The sequence below is a fragment of the Alexandromys fortis genome, unplaced genomic scaffold (assembly GCF_014885135.2).
Source record: "Alexandromys fortis isolate MF-2015 unplaced genomic scaffold, M_Fortis_MF-2015_v1.1 scaffold_20, whole genome shotgun sequence".
Lineage (NCBI taxonomy): Eukaryota > Metazoa > Chordata > Mammalia > Rodentia > Cricetidae > Alexandromys > Alexandromys fortis.
Window position 1 is genome coordinate 5736468 of NW_026067903.1, and position 20542 is coordinate 5757009.

General features: G+C 47.4%; 1 protein-coding gene across 1 annotated transcript in view; it reads right to left on the reverse strand.

Annotated features, from left to right (window-relative positions):
- Positions 1-20542, reverse strand: part of Vwa3b (von Willebrand factor A domain containing 3B) — a 168776-nt gene that overhangs the window by 135487 nt on the left and 12747 nt on the right. Inside the window, 5 exon segments of the mRNA XM_050134599.1 lie at positions 3825-3940; positions 6920-7089; positions 14849-15011; positions 16799-17049; positions 17535-17557. Coding sequence (XP_049990556.1) covers positions 3825-3940; positions 6920-7089; positions 14849-15011; positions 16799-17049; positions 17535-17557 — 723 coding nt within the window.

A 20542-nucleotide genomic window follows, 5' to 3' on the forward strand; every position in this document is an offset into this window, starting at 1 on the left:
GTCAAAACCTAGCAAGCTCTGGTTCAGTGGAAGGCTGTCTCAAGGGAACCCGACAGAGGGCTAGAGCAAGACATTCGGACATGGGATAACGTGTATCCATACACAGAGATGGGTATACACCACACGTACACACACATGAATTAATTTAATTCTCTGTGTGTGTGAGTCTCTGTCTGTCTGTTTGTCTCTATTTCTCCGTCTCTCTGTCTTTCTCTCTCCCTCCCTCCCCTTACTCTCTCCCAGCTCGGTTTTATGTGTGAATGTGGAAGCCAGAGGTCAACACTAGCTGTTTTCCTCATCACTCCGTTGCTCTTAGTCTTATCTTTTGAGACCTGGAGCTTACTGACTGCTTGGACTGGCAGGCCAGCAAGCTCCATGGCCCCTCCCGCCTCCAACAACTCCCCAGCACGACAATTACAGGTGTCCAACAATATTCAACCTTTCCACACGAGTTTTGGGGTTGAAGTTGGGTCCTCATGCATGTGCAGGAAGTACTTTACCAACTAAGATATTTCTATGTGTCCAAAAAAAATTTTTTTAAGCCGTAAAGAAAAAAAAAAAGTTCCTTTAAAGGAGAGAGATGACATCATGCTAAATGAAAAGGAAAAAAACTCAGTCACAGGACAGACGCTGTGAAGGGATGGGTGATATGGTTTAAGTGTATGTCCTAAACTCATATGGTGAGACCTAACACTCGAATGTGATAGCATTGGAGGTAAGAGCTTTGGGAAAATGATAAAGTCATGAGGGCTCTTCCTCGTCGCCTGTGAATGGAATAGTGCTCGTACAAGACCGGGTGAAGTGGCCAGAAAGTCTGATGACTTCAGTTTGATAGCCAGGACCCACCTGGAGTAAAGCAAAAACTCCACTCCTGCAAGTTGTCCTCTTACCTCCAAATGTGCACTGTGGCGCAGGGGCACACACACACACACACACACACACACACACACACACACATACACACACACAAATACTTTATTATTTATAAACTATCTTTTATCTTGGCTGCAGTGTGGTCCTTTTGTCTTATTTTTTGTTTTGTTTCTGGACTGGGGTAGAGCAAGAAGAAGAGTCAGACTTTAAAAATCAAATAAGTAGAATTCAAAGTCAGTAGCCCCTGGGACTTTCTCTCAGATTGGCAAGTGGGTTCTCTTAAGTAGTGCTGTGTAAGTCTTCTCTTGAAAGTCTGTTTTCTACGAAATGAAGATAAAATTAATCTCCTGAGGAGTCAGACTTCACCCACCCTGTTGGAGGTTTGGGAGACTGATGATGTTAAATTCTTACAGCAGCCGGTGTGGTAAGGGGGGGGAGAAGGAAGAACGACAATAAAACAAAACAAAACAAAATAAAATAAAATAAAATAAAATACTGCTCCTGGAGCCCAGGTGAAATTGGAAAGCACACATTTTCTAAAGCAAAGTCATCTGTCAAAGACTTCGGGACAATTTTTGAGCGGAAGAAGTCAACTTTGAAAGGCTGGCATTTCTGGGGCATTGTGATGGAGAGGCAAGGTCGCATAAACACGTCCCTCCCAAATTTGGAACACATGATTACTAAGATGAAGACAGGCCGAACACTTCATTCTTAGAGAATGTTTTTATCTGTACTGCAAGTTGTCTGTTCCCAAGGCTGAGAAGAGGGTAGCTGTGGAAACGCTAGCTACATGGACAGATGTTTCCTTTGTCACCCGATGCCAGGTGCTTATAGCTTGTATGTGACTCCCCTGAGCACACGGGAGGTGGGACTTGCTAAGAGGTGAACAGGTCAGAGGGACTCTGCCCCCGTGAATGCATTAATGATGTTATCGTGGTGTGGGTTAGTAACTGTGAGAGAGGACTGGATATGAAAGCAAGCCTCCCCATTTGCCTTTCATCCTTCTTCCCTGGTAGGATGCAGCATAAAAGCCCTTTCTCCATGCCAGCTACCGGCTCTTAGATTTCTCAGCTTTGGGAACCATGAGCCAACTACATCCCCGTCCTTTATAAATTATTCAGGTATTCCGGCATAGCAGCAGCAGCAGCAGCAGCAAACAGACCAGGACCCTGGGGAACGCACAGGTCAAAATCCAGTCCCGTTTGTTAACTGTTTGGGGAGTGGGTGACAGCGCATGTTCTCCACCCTGATTGAAGCCCTCACTGGTTGGATTTCTGTGGCTGTGATAAATGCCATGACCTCCTTGGGTTTATTTCATCTTCAGAGCTTAAAGTCCATCATGAAGGGAAGTCAGGGGAGGAACTCCAGGCAAGAACTGATGCCGAAGCCATGGAGGAACACTGCTTACTGGCTCGCCCTCCATGCCTTGCTGAGTCTGTTTTATTATAACACCCCAGAACCACATGCCCAAGGGTGGCATTGTCCACAGTAGGCTGGGCCCTCCTACTAGTCTCTAGGACATGAAGAGTTTTGAGTACACAAAGTGTGTGTAGGGTATGGGCTTTCAGAACTGCTGTCCTGCCATGAGCTCCATCTCACAGCCTAGCTGACCACGCAAACGTCCTTCTCCTCCTGAGCCCTGGCAACGCTGTTCAGCAAAGCAAGGACGCTTCAGGTTCTTTCCTACACACAAGCAGTCGCCCTTACCCTGTACTGAAGCTGGACGCCTGCTTAGTAACTGCAGTTGAGCGGGAGGGCAGAGGCAGGCACTGGCTCTCTCTAGCGTCTGTCTGAGTTCTCTTTCTATTGTGGTGGGAAAGCACCGTGACCAAGGCAACACAGAGAAGACAGGGTTTATATTATCCTTTTGGAGGGATAAGATCATCCCCGTCATGGCGGGGAAGCTGGCAGTAGTGAAGTATGGTGATGGGAGTAGCAAGCTAAGAGTTCACATCTTTTGGGGTGTTTTTGTTTTCAGGAGAGGTTTTCTCTGTGTAACAGACCTAGCTGTCCTGGAACTAGCCCTGTAGACCAGGCTGGCCTCGAACTCAGAGAGATCCACCTGCCTCTGCCTCCCGAGTGCTGGGATTAAAGGTGTACAACACCACCGACTGGCAAGAGTTCATGTCTTAAACTGTAAGCAGGAAGCAGAAAGCGTGAACTGGGGTTGCTGGGAGGCTTTAAAACCTCAAAGCTCACCCCAGGTGACATTCTTCCAAGTAAGGCCACAACTCCTAAGCCTCTTTAAACATCATCACTGGCTGGGGACCAAGTATCTAAATGCCTGAGGATATGGCGATGTCTCATTCAAACCACAACAATTTCTAAATAGCCGAGGTGCCATGCTGTGCTGCATCATGTAATAACCAGATGGGACCTTCCTTCCCCGCCTTTACCAAGTGGCTAGCATTTTGCCATTTCATCAGCCCCAAAGGAATTCCCATCTCTTGGCTTTCTGAGTACAATTCCATTACTGGCTTTCTGAATCATAGCTCCCTTTCTTCATGATTTGTGACCTCATCCACTAGACCACATTCCTGAATGAAAAATGAGGTTCCCTCAGCCTCCATAAAAGTCCCTGTTCAGCCTTGACCCTCACAAGGACAGGCTCATCCTGCAAGTACAGCTCCCATCACAAGAAGCAAAGAGCGCTATCCTGAGAACTGCAGGGACCCCCAGCTAACCCAGGCAATAGGGTGGCTCAGCCTGCCTTAGACCCAAGCCCAGCAGTAGCATTGGCTAGGGTTCCCATGACAGTACGCACCATGAGTGAGACACTGAAAGCAGTTTCTAGACATACCCACTCACTGTGACATTCCAGTGGGTGCATCCTCATACCACAGAAACAATACAAAAGATAAGGGTGGCCTCTACTTCTCCTTAACTGCATGGCACACCACTTGAAATGATTAAGGTTAGAGGTGCCGCTGCTCCTTCAGGAGTCCGGGTACCTGGAGGGAGTCTCCCTTTCAGTTTCTGTGAATTCCAAGTCACTGTGTTGTCAACATCCTCTGTGGAACATGCAGAGAATTCTAGACACTCTGTTCTCTCAGCAAAGGCGTGGAATCTGAAAGGCGAAAGGTGTTCTGTATTAGGCACATGCCTGTCAACGCTTCCGTCCATTTGCTGTCTTTGGTGCGCCTAATCTTGGTTTTGCTTGTTTTGTTTTCTTGGGATTGGGTCTCACTATGTTGCCCTGAAATTCTAGGCTCAAGCAATCCTCCTGCCTCCATCTCCCAAGTAGCCGGGACTAAGGTACACAACGCCACACAAGCCTCTTTAGAACTTCCTATTCTCTGATTTCCCTACGCCTTGTCAACTTTCACAATCAAAGCCAGGCAGAGAGATGGCTCAGTTCAGTTTGTTGGGCAAGCCTGGGGACCTGGGTTTGGATCCCCAGCTTATAAAGCCCACACAGAATGCCCGGGTTGGAGCATACATCTATGATCTCAATATGGATGAGATATAGACAGACGATTCCCGGAGCTTGCTGGCCAGCCAGCCTAACTGAATCAGTGAGCTTCAAGTTCATTGAAAAACCCTGTCTCAGAAGATAAGATGGCAAGTGACCAGGAAAAATGCCCAGCATAGTCTCTGGCCTCCATATACAGCTATATGCACATGCGCAAGAATGGTTTGCGACTTTTAGCGGTGATGTGGCTTCTCTTTGTATTAATTAGCCCAACCCAATGGTATTTCTTGACGCTAGGAAAATGATAGTTTGTGTTATTTTGTCTCTAAGTCTCTATCACATTAACATAGCTTTGATGGCCCAGGCATCAAATGGGGGACCCCACTAGCAGCCAGTAGCACCGACTGGCTCAACACTGAAAGCTGGGGGTACAGCCGACCTTGACTAATTTGCCTATTGCTGAAGTGGCCTCAGTCAAGCGTAACTCAGCAAACACATACTGCCCCAGGTTTTGAGCTTAAGAGCTTATGAAAAGAATTCCTGTGTGGGCAAGTTTTGGGGGCCTGCCAGCTCCGAGTGTGGTCCAAGGAACAGCAGCAGTGTCGCCTAGGAGCTGGTGAGAGATCTGTTATCCTGCTGAGTCAGCACACGACTTTAACGAGATCCCCAGAGGATTGCTCTGCACGTCGAAGCTTGCAGCCGGCTGGTGTGGCACAACTCGATGGGCCTGTCTCTTTTCTTTCTCCCTCCCCCTTCTGTACAGCTGGATCACAGGCCCTCACGCTACATCCTCAGCCCCGAAACTGCTTCTGAAACTGCTTACTGGAACCCAGAAAGTCAGTGATAAGACACTAGCTTCCGATTCCCAAAGGTGATCTCTGACTCTCAGGAGATGCTCAGAGATCAGCCTCTGCTTGTCACTGCTCATTCAACCCAGGGATTCCTGCTGCTGCTGGACCACTTGGAGTGGACAGGTGGGCAAACAGAAGTGGAAGCAGTCTCAGGGCCTCCTGGATTGTGGGAAGACTATCATTTTCCTAGAGTTTCAGGCGAGCCTCGCACAGTGACTTGGTGGCAGTGAACAAATGGCCTCATTCCTGTGGCCCTGAGGTCCCTGAAGCTGGGGCACCCAGCCTTGCTATGCCTGCCTTCTGTGGGCACTTCGCTGAGCAGAAAGAGCCAGCTTTCTTCCTTTGGTGACCACCTGACAGGTCAAGGTGTGTGTGTGTGTGTGTGTGTGTGTGTGTGTGTGTGTGTGTGTGTGTGTGTGTGTGTTTGGTGAGGGGGAGGAGCAGCCTGTCCTGGCAAACCCTGAACCCTGAGTGCCAAGGCCTTGGATGACTAGAACTTTCTACTCTCTAATCTCTTCTCCAGATTAGAAATGGGGAACAGGGCAGACGTTCTAATCTCTCATGGGACGAGACACAATTGTGAAAGGCTCTTTGGAGAGTCCTTCTATATCACAGCACCCACACCCACGCTGATGGCTCCACACTAACACAGCCTTGGACACTAGGGAGGTGAGGATCAGAGTCCAGTTGGAGAGCTCATGGCCTAGGCAGCCAGCGAGCTAAACCCAGAAAGACATGCTGTTTCCAGTTGGATATTCACTGCCCTCTAGCTGGGTCCAGGAGCCCAGAGCACAAAGGAACAGCAGAAGGCATGGTGTGTCTGAACCCGTGCTACAACAAGAAGCGCTAAGGGTTGTGCGCCGGGCTCCTTTGTGAGGGTCCAGAGCAGGCAGAGGATGGTACACCCCCCCTGCCCCCGACCATTTAATGCAAACCCGCCACCCTGCGAGAGACGGTCTAAAAATGCAGCAGATGAATCAGTGCTGCCTGTGGCATGTTGTTCCCCGGACGCTGAACCTCCTGGAGAAAGTTCCCTGGGAGATGGGAGGCAAGGACAAGCCAGAGAGGGAATCCTGCCAGCTGTCTTTCTCTACCCCGGAGAGAGTGGATGAGGAGCCTCTTCTGTGTATTTGGGGATACTTAAGATCTGAGGGTCAAAGCCCTGTGCCTGGTGATTTCAAAGTGGTTGAAGAGTTTCCAGAGTGGCGAGTTCAGATTCACACAGGTCTTGCTGCACATAACGAGTCCTGACCCTCTTCAGACAAGGAAAATTGGGGTTCCTGGAGCTGTGGGTGAGAATAGCCTTTCCACCAACTCTATCAGGCAGAATGGTGGGTGAAAAGATGTATTTCCGGCTTGCCTTTGGTGTCAGTAAAGGCTAAGTCCAGGCCTCGATATCACTAATAATTTCCTCTTATTTAACATACAATAACCTGTATGTTTAAAAAAAGATTGGCTAATGTGAAGAACTGCAGTGAGGTATGGGTGCAGAGCTACCTCCAATTGTCCCTGTCTGGCGCTGAGGTGACAACTGTCCTGAGCATGAGACCCTGTAACCTCCAGACAGTACTTCCTATCTCTAGGGATTAACTGACTAGGGCAGGGAGCAATCTCTCCAGTCATAAAGACTCCAAGACATCAGAAAAAAAGAACTGGATTGCTGTATGATAAAGAAAAGGGTACACGAGCCATGGGGACTGTGCACAGGGACACACTGGGTACGCCTCTAGATCGCAAGTGGGCCATCCACACTCAGGCCCTCTTGAGTCCATCTTCGGCCTACCTGCTGTGGGTCTTGGCGCTCAGATCTTTTAGGAAAGCTACAGTTCCTTCTCTTCTGGCATTGAAGGACACTGTGCAGACTGGATATGGGATCTCCAAAACCCTCTGGAGAAGACACTCCTGGGAATCCTCCGGAATATCCCCCACCACGAAGTAGTAAATGGCTTCAATCTGCAAGACAGAGGCACCGATGACAACGCTTATCGACCCGCCATATACCCCAGACTTGCGCTATGCTCATCAACAACACATTTCCTAATTGCTGCAAAAAAGAGAGGTCAGTGTCCCATGACGACATTGAGACATAAGGACAGCAAGTGAATCATTCAAGGTCTCTTGACAATAGCCATGGAGCTGTGGGACAATGCTTCTGCACACTGTAAAGATTTATCACTCGTATTGGTTTAATAAAATGCTGATTAGCCAGTAGCCAGGGTCAGGAAGTATAGGATGAGCAATCATACTAAGAGAATTCTGGGAAGAGGAAAGGCAGAGAGCAGACGCCAGCCAGACACAGAGGAAACAAGATGAGAATGCTGCACTGAGCAAAGGTACCAAGCCATGTGACTAAACATAGACAAGAATTATGGGTTAATTTAAATTGTAAGAGCTAATTAGTAATAAGCCTAAGCTAACAGGTCAAACAGTTTATAATTAATATAAGCCTCTGTGTGTTTCTTTGGGACTGAACGGCTGCGGGACCAGGCAGGAAAGAAACTTCTGTCTACACCATGGTCCTTAGGTGCTGCACAAAGAATATAGCTGGCAGATTTGGAGAGCAGCTGCCTCAGGCCTACAGGTACATAGACAGAGAGGCAAGGTTGTTTTCAAGAAACAAAGAAAGTTTTGGCCCAGACAGCTGCTGAGGGCAGGGAGCACAGTATTATCCACTTCCCCAGGTGGTGCAGAATTCTGCAGCACAAACTCATCCATTGTCAATCTGAGGTGGGATGCAGAAGAGAGCGTGTATTCTCAATTGGTTCATCCTCTGCACTAGGGAAACACACACCTGGGGAGATGAGGCCATCCTCATTCCATGCTGCTGGTTAGGAGAAAGGTGTGCCTATCTGGCTCTGCTCCACACAGCCGTGCCAGGGCACAATGCCCAGTGAACAATCCATGTCAGAAGCAATACACACACAAGCACACCCAAATACCACACTAACACATACCCCCCATACCAGACCCCACACCACACACACACACACAACACACACATATATACATAATTAAGACATATACCACTTATCACACGTACACCAAACACAACACACGCACTACATATCACCCCTGACACACACACCATACCACACAGACACGCACCTCACCCCTATAAACACCATACCCCCACACCATACAACATAGTACATATACACCATACCCCCATACAAACAGACATACCACACCACACATACACACCATACCCCATAGATACATACCACACCACACATACAACACACACACAAACCATACTACAGATACACCACACGCACTATAATCACCACATGGTAACATTATACACATATCCATATACCATCACCACCACACAGACATACACCACACAAACACAGACTGCAATACACCTTTATATGTTGGTGTACATTAATTATACAAAATACCAGATTCCTTTACATTGTTTCCATATATCTGCCTGGTATAGTCTGATTACTTCTACCCTCTCTGTTACCCTCTCTTATCTCCCCTCTTGTTCCTTGTCCCCTTCCTACTGTAGATTGGATACGAAATGTTCCCCCACTGACTCATTTGTTTCAACACTTGGTCCCCAGCTGGAGACACCGTTTTGAAAAGTTCTAGAAACCTTAAGAAGTAGAGCCTTGCTGAGGCTAGTGGGTCGCTGGAGGCAGGCTTTGAGGTTTCATGGTCATGCTCCACTTCCTGTCTGCTATTTCCTGACTACTATAAAGCATGTCACAGTCCTGCCGCCATGCCTTCCCTGCAGTGACAAACAGTAGCCCTTCTTAAACTGCGAGCCAAATAAACCCTTCTTTTGTTGAGCATTCTGTCACAGCAATGAGAAAAGTAACAGACATACCTCTTCTGCGTGCACCTGCCCAGGTTTGAGCATCTATGACATGCAAATGACTTACTTCCTTGACCACAGTGACATGTCTGTCCATCTTAATCCAGGGACTCTGGGAGATGCACATCTTACCAAAAATAAGTCTTCTTGGCATAACCCAGGGATAGGTAAAGCCCACAAAAGGGACCCATGAGCTGTGTCCTCAGTAGCACCCCACTAGATCTTCTCCTGACATGAATGCATGAACTCAGGCAAGTGACCTATCTTTAGGTCAAAATGAGACAATGCAACTTATCCTCGTGGCTTGGTTTTCTGAGCTTTGGGGATCTACACTAATGTGTGTATGTATATTTTACAGAAATCTCTGAAAGTGCCAATCAAAGCAAGCCAGGAATATACACCATCTGAGCCTGTCTCTCAAAATCACCTTGATTGATCACTTCCACATAGAACTGGGCAGAGGCTTCCACAACCACACTGCGAGGGTGAGAAGCAGGCATCCTAGGGCCCATAACTTATTTATGTTTTAATCTCAACCCCTTATGAGCTGAAGCTAGTCAATGAATGTTTCCCCCCTTAACTTTGAACCTGGTAGAGGAGATAGACTCATGGTTGGCTGTCCAGTTGGTTAGGAGCCTCGGTCTGCAGCACAATGAGTGTACTCGGTGTCTGAGGGGGCGAGAAGAACAGGGGTAGCCAAGGACACAGGCTGGGAGTTAAATGGCCAGAGTGAGAACCTGGACCAGATTACCTCAGCCACTACCTCCTCCAGCAGGCATAGAAAAGCCCCACCCCCTCCCATAGCTCTCCCCCTCCAGTCTGCCAACACTAGCTCCCAGAGTTTTACAGGAAGTACCTGCTAGGAAGGGGAACCTAATGAATGCTGTAAATCTTCTCCCACCAGCCATCTAGCAGGCAGAAGAAAACAATCTAAGAAACAGCACTCCATCGAGTGTTAAGCTGACTGAATTGCTTTGTTTTGTTTTTTCCAGCGAACGCATCACAGGCCATTCCTCTTCCTAGTGTGACACAGGCCTTGTGCCAGGTGTACAGATGAAGCACGGTTGCTCACAAGCGTTTCCCAGCTGCCTCTGTGCCCAAATTTAATGTAGAAATATCCTCTCATAGGCACCTGTAATGACACATGGCCCGAGTACAAGGAACAGACAGAGTACCTTCAAGGGTCTGCGAGAGCGAAAGGGAGATAAGGACCTAGAGATGCAGAGGGCTGCGCCAGCAGTCTCTGCCAGGTTGCTTCACTGCTGCTGGCAATGGCCCAAGCAATGGAGACTCTCGAGCAGAGATGTTTTCCTCTTGAGACGTCATTGAACGGAAACCTGCCTTTACTGCGCTGAGGAGTGAGCCAAAAGCTCCTGCAGTTCTTTCACATAAAATAGAAGGGTAAGTGGGGGAGATGGTTCAGCCCTTAAAGGGCTTGCAGCTCAAGTAGGAGGACCTGAATTGGATCTCCAGCACGCTTGCAAAAGTCAGACTCAGTGCTGAGTGCCTATAATCACAGTGCTTCGGGTACAAAAATGGGGGGCCCATAGGGTTCACTGGGCAGATAGTCTGGTCAGTCATAGAGCTCCAAGTCCAATCACAGACCCTGTCTCCAAAAGCAGAAGAGGAAGATATGTGACATCTGAAGACCTCAGGCCTACATAGAAATGTACACAGGTGCGTATCACCTGCACACACACACACACACACACACACACACACACAATTAGGATGGCACCTTGAGGTCCTGTTTCAGTCTGGATCATTACGTGGCAACCTGCATTCTGCCCAGACAAAGAGACCTTGGCATCTATCTTCCTGACATCAGCTTCGGAAGGAAGAAAAGAAAGACACAGACAGGGAGCAGCTGCTTCTACTCCAGCTACCATCTCTGCCACCTGTCCAAGCCGGCTCTCATCCCAAAGCCTTGGGCATAAAAATCTTCCCTCCTCGAGAAGCACAAGCAGCCCAAAGCACAGCAAGGAGGCTGGCAAAGACTGCCTCTCTCTTCATAACACTGCAGCGTTTAAACCATCCCCATACATGGGGCTCGAACTGGTCCTTCCCATTTCTCTGACATTTCCTTCTTTGGGCCACTTTGATTCATGGTGATGACTCCTCCTTATAGTCAGTATTGGGATCAGTTCTAGACCCCTCCTCACACCCCACTGGACCATCACTATCTGCCCTTCCAGGCTTTAAGGTCTATGTTCAGCTCATCACCATCCATGTCTCTTGTCTCTTCAATTGAAAAACAAAACAAACAAACAAAAAAGCCAAAAACCTCAGTTCTATGAGATGTGTTTAGGACCAGAACCCCTTGGAACTATACCCAGCCCCCAAACTCAACCATAATGATAGTATTTTCTTTTCATTCCTTCACTGTCCAATAAACATTTCAGCAGCCCTGATTAGGCATCAGGGACACAATAGAAAAATTTTACACCTGTCCAGACTGCTCTGAGGAAACAAATGAGTTGTCGGTTTTACAGACTGATGGTCTGGCAATCAGCAGGGCAGGCCCCTCGTAGGACTGGGGGATTCTATCTTTAATTGACTCACTTAGTCTCCCTGTGAATATGATTTAAAAACCCCCAACTCCAAATGTGTGCCTATCAGGTACATGAAAGGCAAATTGAGATAAACCGAAATTAGAAAGTCAGGCATCATGCAGGGCAGATGGCCTTCTGGAAGCAAGAAGGAAACTCCTCAGACAGATTTCATGGGCAACCAAGGCCCAGGACCCTGCCGAAGAGCCCTTTCTTCCCAAAAGCCCTGTGTGCTCTATGTCTGCAGGTTTCCAGGGCCCACTGGTACCGCAGAAACCCTGTGCTGACCAGAACAGCTGTGCTCTCAGGACCCCCAGTCCTCACCTGCCTGGTGTTTCCTCAATAGCTCACAGGCTGCCCATCCCACAATCCGGATCCTTCTGCACAAGATACCCAGACTTCAACTGTGCCCTGCAATTGCTAGTGTTGATGACATAGTTTAAACAGACCCTCACGCTCTGCCTGGGTTCCTCTTAGACCCCAAGAACCATGCTCAGTCCTCTCTTCTTGTCCGTTCGTCTGGTTACTAAGCCCAGTACTGAATGAGACCAATGGTCTCCTCACCAGATGGGCCTCACATAATACAGGCTTCCATGTTAAGTTTTGAATATTAATGTTTATGAGTTTCAGGGCCCGTGGATGGAGGAAGACAATCCAAAGTAGGTTGTCATCAGGAGGAAAAGTCTAGGTGGTAGAGTCATTATTCCAAAAGTAGCTTGGCATTTTCGTCTTTTTTATTCCTAGCAGACTACATGGATGAATTGAAACTATGGGATGGTCACAAGGGGCATGAAGCAGAGGAGTGGACCTTTAGGGGACCCAACCTACCCCACCATGCACATGAATACTGGTTTTCACTCTTACACAACACAGAGCATGGCACTTTCTAATACACAAGACAGCAGCGCTTACTAGGATTTTCCTTGAGGTCACCCACAGGTAGAGACTCTTGATGAAGGATATCTGTGGTTTGTATACGTTTTGTGCTTGCTTTAGGCCACGGGTTGAATGTGGTGGTCAGTAACTGCAGGCACCTTTCTCGGGTCTTCTTCTACAAGGACGCCCCTGGCACTCACTGGGCTGTTCATATTTTCTAAAGTAGGAATGAACCCAGGAGAAACAAAGGAGGAAATCAAGGTAATCTGGAGACTGGAGTCATACCAGATAGCCAGAGTCAGAAGTGATCAATACAGTCAAGTCCACAAAGAAAGTGCATGATCATGGGTGTATGCACGCATGTACACACAGGCGTGCATGCATGCACACACACGTGCGTACGTGCGTGCATGCATGCACACACACACGTGCGTACGTGCGTGCATGCATGCACACACACACGTGCGTACGTGCGTGCATGTATGCACACACACATACACAAACATACACATGCGTGCATGCACACATACCCATATACACACACACACATCCAAATCCTGGGAAACATTCCATTTCAAATGCTTATTAAGATCCAGACGCTTGGAATTTTGCAGATGTCAAAACAGACTGGAAGGGCCAAAGAACAAAGTGATTCGTATTTGGTTCTTCTTTAATGGAAAACATATGTTCAGCGGGCTCTGCGAGGGGGGAAAATGTGTTCCCAATTTCAAACCATCACCTTAGTGCTGATAACCATGGGCTGGTGGCCAATGGAGGAGTGCCAGCATTTGTTTGTTTGTTGATTTGTAAAGAAAGGACTCCTGGATGCAGCTACATAAAGACCGAAACCTACAGAGAGCCCTGCCTTCCAGAAGACACGAAGCAAATATTTAGCATCTATATCTCAAAGGCAAGCAGACCTCCACCTCCCACTCTGGAGGAGCTGAAGCTGGCTAAGGAATTCCTCCTACCCAGAGAAATCCCTTGCCCTTATCTCAGTCTCTTCGAGGTTCCATCACCAGAGCAACTCAAAGAAACACACCTTGTGCCTGAAAGAGATGCCAGGCACTACCACCTCTTACTTGCTTGTCTCAGGAGAAGTTTTATTATCAAAGGTCCCAATCAAAAACCATATGTCAGGACATCAGAATGTGTCATAGGTGCTATCTCGGTTTCATTACTGTTGCTGAGATACAGGTATCTTGACAAAGATCAACATAGATGAGAAAGTCATTTACTTGAGCTCACGGTCCCTGGTTACAGTCCATCACCGCAAGGAAGTCAGGGTGACGGAGCTTGAAGTAGCTGATCACATGACATCCACAGTAAGAGCGGAGACGAATGAAATGCATGCATGCTTGCTTGCTTGTGCTCAGCTCGACTTCTCCACTCTTACATAGTTCAGGCCTCCCTGCCTAGGCACCCGTACTGCCCACAGTGGGCTGGGTCTTCCCATAGCTACCAAGACAATCCCACACAGACATGCCCACAAGTCCAGCCCAAGGTAGACAACTCCTCATTGAGATTCTCTACTCAGGTGGTTCTGTGTTGTGTCAAGTGGATAACTACAGCCAACCATCATACGGGGCTCATCAGCTTAGATACACATAATAGATCCATTCGTGAAGAGAAGGAAGTGGGAAAGATCCAGAACCTGGGTGCTGGGGAAACCCTATTTCCTTGTTCTCAGGATACTGTGAGGAATCTCCCAAGCTCTCTCCATGTCTTATAAGATAGGGATTCATTTCTCTAACCAGCAGGAGGACAACAATAGAGCTAATACATTACAGAGGCATGGCCTGGCCATCACTAAAGCGTATAGTCTGACTCCTATCTGAAACCTGGAACCTGCTTCTAGACTGGTGTGGGTCCAGGGGTGAACAGGATTACGCTCTGGGGACTGTGCTGGTTAGTTTTCTCAACTTGTCACCATCTGGAATCAGCTGGAAAGAACTCCTCAGTGAAGGATTATCCAGACCAGGTTGGCCTGTGGGAATGTGGGGGGGGGAGGGGGAGTGATTACATTAATTGATATAGGAAGACCCAGGCGAAAATGAGCAGCGTTGTTCCCCAGGTTTGGGTCCAGGACTGTATAAAAGAGAAAGAGAGCTGAGAGCTGGTTCTCTCTCTCTCTCTCTCTCTCTCTCTCTCTCTCTCTCTCTCTCTCTCTCTCTCTCTCTCTGCCCTTGACTGTGGGTGCAATGTGACCAGCTCCCCTCAAGCTCCCGTGGCTGTGGCACCCCACCTATGACAACTGTACCCTGGAATCGCGAGCAGAAATAAACCACTTACACCATGTCTTCCCCACATTGTTTGTGGCTGGGGGATGTTATCATAGCAACCAGACAGGAACCCGAGGCAGGTACTCTCAGTGACGGTGCTAGGAGACCCAGGTGAGCAGTGGGAAGACACAGAGCATGCAGTTAAGTTTGGTGACCTGGGCCGGCCATGGATTCCCACTTACAGTTTCATCTTTCCCAGCTTCCCGCAGAGCATCCAGGCAGCTAACCTCTCCCACAGCCACTGGCTCCAAAGCCATTTTCTCCACCCAGCTGATGGCGGCAGCTATGGCGTCTTCGGTCACAGAGGTAGCACACTCCTGCCATTTCACTGGCTCTTCAGAAACCCTGAAAGGAATCATGGGTAGCAGTCACCAGGCCGTGATTAACGCTACCACGGAAGTGTCGGCCTTTGATATCCACCAAAAGTTACCTCAGTGAGAAAGAAAACCAAACTGCCAGGCCCCTGAAGGTTAGCGTGAAAATGCATGCGCCAGTTCAGACACTTCCGTCTTGTTCAGGAAAGGGTGCTGAGTGTAACACGCGATTTCAAAGCGCTATGACCTCCCTCGGGCATAAGGACCAGGAGACCCGACTGGAGTGACATGGGAGCAAACAAAAAGGTGCAAGTGCTTTCAAACGACTAAGAGAGTGGCCGAGGAGGTGGCCAGTCAGTAAGATGCCTGTTGGGTAGGCATGAGAACCAAAGTTTGCTTCTTTAGCACCCACATCAAAAGGCTGTACCCACATCAAACATTGCAATCCCAAAAGTGGACAGGCAGAGACAGGAGGCCTGGGGCCCACTGACCATACAGTCCAGCCAACCAGTGAGCTCCAGCTTCCATGGAAGATGTATCAAACGGGGGAAAGAAATACAGTGAAGAGTGACAGAAAAAGGCAGCTCTAGCCTCCACACGTCTGCACACACATGCGTGCACACAGGGTAGCGGCACATCCACACACCAACACTAGGAGAAAATAGTTTCATAATCAGGAAGGATTATGAAACTATCTTCTCTCAATCGCAAATTCATAGCAACTTACAGTATTATGGTTTACAAGTTGGTAGCGACTTATTGTTCTAAAGTCTGTTCCCAGTGGCATTGTTCTCATGATCCTGGCAGTCTTACCAGCTCTGCTTTCTGCATCAACAATAATGCAGGCTTTAAAATCCTGAGAACATTTGTTTAAACTGTTTATTTAGGGTTTAGAAATGACTGGAGGGCATCCTCACCTCAGTAAGAGGAACCATTTGAATTTCTATGTGTTTATAACGTTAAGTAAATTGACTGTTGCCAATGGCCCATTGTCACAGGAAATGCTGCCTCATACCTTCGTCCCCTTGCTGGGGCTCCTCTGGGTCTGACTGAGTGGCACATACACCATGGTAAAGAGTCTGAGAAAGGAAAGGTTTCGTGCACATCAAAACTCTGTAACATACCTGGGTCAAAAGTCAAGCCCCACCCACAAAGGTGTCCTCTATTTAGACAACAGTACATTATTCAATAGAGAACTCAGGCACATTTCCCTCCGCCCACTCATCCAGATGTTTCTTGTCAAGGAGATGCAGCCACTGATGTGGCTGAGGAGTTAGCACTGCGACCCACATTCCTGTGGCTCCAAGAATCCATAAATAATCAATCATGAAAACTCTAAAATAAGTGAAATTCTAGAAAGGCAACCACCTGTTGTTCCAGTGAAAGGGGCTTAACTCATAAGAGAGGTCAATGTGTGTCACAGATTCAGTCTGGAAAAGAGAGCCAAAGTTGTGGCCTTTAATCCTGTTAACCAACCTAAAATGGGACTCACATCTACAGAACATGCACACATATACGCATACATACTATGAATATGTAATTCATATTCTCATATTTTGACCTGCCAGTGGACTGAAGAAAAGCAAGCTTCTAAATCTCTCTCCACATGAAACCTAAGGTGCCCTGAGAAAAGCAGATAGAAGTTCTCTAGGATTCATATTCATCGTGGGTTTTCTCTGAAATTGTATATTCTGCAGAATTATGATAATCCTCCTCCCTTGCCATCAGGCTAACTGTGTTAGCGCTGCTCCTTAACTCTGAATACGTGCGAGTCGGTATGAGGTTTCACGGAGACCACTGTTTCCCCTGGGAACTCACCAGATGATGTTGAACTTGGTGATGAGAGCCACCTGCTCCTGAAGGACCATTGTCAGCGCATCCTGGCACAGATTGAGCTCCTCCGTCAAAATGTCACTGAAATCCAGTACTATGGTGACGCTCTGTTCCAAGATGACACCAAAAATCTGCCGGCTCCTGCTGGTAAGCCAGTCCATCCGCTGCTTATAGCTCTCCACGGCCTGTGTTAAATGCTCCACAAACCGGTGGATCAGCTCTGACTTCGCTGTCAGCTGAAGGAAAACGCGAATGAAAACAATCAAAAACCACGCAGACAGTAGCCAAAGAAACAGTTAGAACCGCAGTCACGGAAACGCAGCTGGAGCCGGGCATCTAGAAGGATTCTGTAGGTGGCCTTCAACCCCACAGGACCCAGGAAGATTCCAGTCTCTGGGAAAGATAACGTGACCTCTTCAAACTGTAGTTGGGGGAGGGGAGAAGAGCTTTCAGGGGTTTTATCTTTATAATACATATAGAATACCAGAAAAAGGCCAGAGGCACTTTGAAAACTGAGTAGAAGAAAGAAAAATCAGCCAAGGCAGATTTTTTTTAAAAGTCTCACTAAGAAGTTTTTCTGTGTAAGACACTGCAAACTATTTCTGCAAACATCTCCAGTTCCTTGTAAAAAACCGCAGCAGCTCGGTTACTCATTCTAAAGATTGTAACTTGTCGCTCTGTCCTCTCCCTCCCACACCAACCTCGCCTGGACCTGGCTCACCCAGTTACAGCCGCCACTGATACCTTCGGGATGCCCCCAAAGGGGACAGAGACTAGCCGGCAACTTCCTGTGTGTATACCTCCTTCAAGCAGGCCCGGCAAGCAGACCTAGCACAATCTGCAGGGCCTTTTAGAGAGCAGAGACAGACAACAGAAAAGAAGAACGAAAAAGTTGTGGCCTATGCTATGAGAAACCAAAGTTTACAAGATCTGGTAAAGTCTTTTCCGTACCCAGTCTGCATCTCTCTAAGTCGCTCACTGAGCTCGCGCCTCAAGGGCCAGCACCATTTTTCTGTGGCAACTTGGTGCTAGAGACTTTGCGCATGCTCAACAAGTGCTTCTTCCACTGAGCCACGCCCCCAGCCCCCTGACAAGTCTCCTTGCCTGTTTCAAGACCTCCTCAGCTTCTGGAACCCACGTTATGAGACCGTGTTGTGTAGTATTTCCTCCACTGTAGAGGAAACTTGGTAACCGAGCTGTAGGGACGCAGCTTTGCTCATCACCTGCGCTTGGTACATTGGGCCTTTTCCCCTATGATGCGGTTGCCATTGAGACCCTCACGCTCCTTTGAGGAACCCCTACAAATCCACTGGTTCACTAAGCTAGACGAGGATGGAACCCTTTCTTTGGTCCGTAATGGGTACCCTATCTGGGATTAAACATGTTTGTTCGCGTCTTTTAAGAAAAGTCACAGCACAGGAAGATCTCGGGGGATGTGGCGGTGGATTTATGTGGACTACTGTTCTACTCTGTGGTGATTTTAGTGTGGACCAGTTAAAAACGGCTCTAGTGGACCAAATGCAGAAGAGCAATTTTAAAATACTAAATACAGTCAGCCCTCCCGATCCACAGGGTAAATATTCTCATATTCAACCAACCTAGGGTGGAAAATATTTTTTAAAAATGAACTGCATGGATGCTATCAACAGGCTTTTTTATTGTTATTATCCCCTAAACAATATGATGTAAGACATATTCACACAGCATTTATATTGTGTCAGGTATTATAAGTTAACTAGAAACAACTTAAAGGAGAATTGAATAGATTTTAAGCAAATTCTATTTTCTACTATAACTGAATTGAGCAAGCTGGATTTGGGTATCTGTTGATAATTGTGATAAATATTAGTTGGCTACTTGACTACATCTGAAATTAGCCAAAACCCAAGCAGCTTGGTACTCCTGTGAGGGAATTTCTTGATTGGACCGTTTAAGATCGGAAGATCCGCCCTAAATCTGGGCCACACCTTCTGGTAACCGCCCACGTGAGAGGTCCCTGAAGAGAGGCTTTGTTTTTGCCTGCTGGCCCCTCACTCTCACTGGCAAGTTCATCTATCCTGTCACTGAGGCGCTCCTTTGCTGGGGTCACAGCCCACTTCTTCAGGATCCCAATGTAGACTAAAGACCAGCAGCTCCTAGGAATCCTCCGGGACTCCGGCACCAGACAGGGACTGCTGAGACATCTCGTCTCACGGACGAAACAACTACAACTTCTTAGCCTTTCCATCTGGAGGTGGACATTGTTGACAAGATGAACCTCAGTCTGTGAGCCACTGTAATAAGTGCTCTCTTAACAGATATGTTCTTTCTATGATCCTGTTCCTTTAGGCAGTCGTGACTAACCCGGGGGTCCCAGAAGGGTCCCTGTGGACTCCAAGGGATGACTGTATTAGGGCACAACAGTCCTGATGACGCACAGATGTCCCTTGACATTTGTGAACATCTACTTCTGTACAAGACCATGAACTCCAGTTGTGGGTCCTGGTGTGATATGTGTGGACTCAGTTCTACCTGCCAACACTGTCCCTAGTCCTGTGTCGGGTCACTGCAGAGAATACTGTCATAGTGTCTCTTCTTCACTCTCCTTTTCAAAGTAAGATGAAGAGCTGGTAGTAATCAAGAGCTGATCATCCGTTTCTGATCAAGAGCTTCCTGCTTCTTGGCCTTTCTTACAGGTGTAAGATGGAATCTCAGAGTTGCTTGGATTTGCATTTCTCTGATGAATAAGGATGTTAAACATTTCCTTAAGTGTCTTTCGGCCATTTTAGATTCCTCTGTTGAGAGTTCTCTGTTTAGGTCTGTACTCCATTTTTTATTGGATTATTTGCTCTTTTGATGACCAATTTCTTGAGTTCTTTGTATATTTTGGAGCTCAGACCTCTGTCTGATGAGGGGTTAGTGAAGATCTTTTCCTATTCTATAGGCTGTTGTTTTGTCTTTTTGACCATGTCCTTTGCTTTACAGAAGCTTTTCAGTTTCAGGAGGTCCCATTTATTAATTGTTTCTCTCAGTGTCTGTGCTACTGGGGTTATATTTAGGAAGTGGTCTCCTGTGCCATCTTACACCTGTAAAAATGGCCAAGATCAAAAAACACTGATGACAACTAATGCTGGAGAGCTTGTGGGGTAAAGGGAACACTCCTGCATTGCTGATGGGGATACAAGCTGGTACAGCCCCTTTGGATGTCAGAGTGGCAATTTCTCAGAAAATTAGGAAACAACCTTCCTCAAGACCCACTAATACCACTTTTGGTATATACTCAATCATGCCACAAGGACATGTGCTCAACTATGTTCATAGCAGCATTGTTTGTCATAGCCAAAACTTGGAAATAACCTAAATGCCCCTGGACCGAAGAATGGATAAGGAAAATGTGGTACATTAACACAATGGAGTACCACACAGCAGAAAAATAATGACATCTTGAATTTTACAGAGAAATGGATGGAGCTAGAAAACATCATTTTGAGTGAGGTAACCCTGATCCAGAAAAACAATTATCACATGTACTCACTCATAGGTTGTTTTTAAACATAAAGCAAATAAAACCAGCCCACAAATCACAATCTCAGAGGACCTAGACAACAATGAGGACACTAAGAGAGACAAACATGAATCTAATCTACATGGGAAGTAGAAAAAGACAAGATCTCCTGAGTAAATTGGGAGCTTGGGGACCATGGGAGAGGGTTGAAGGGGAGGGGAGAGGCGGGGGGGGGGGGGGAAAAA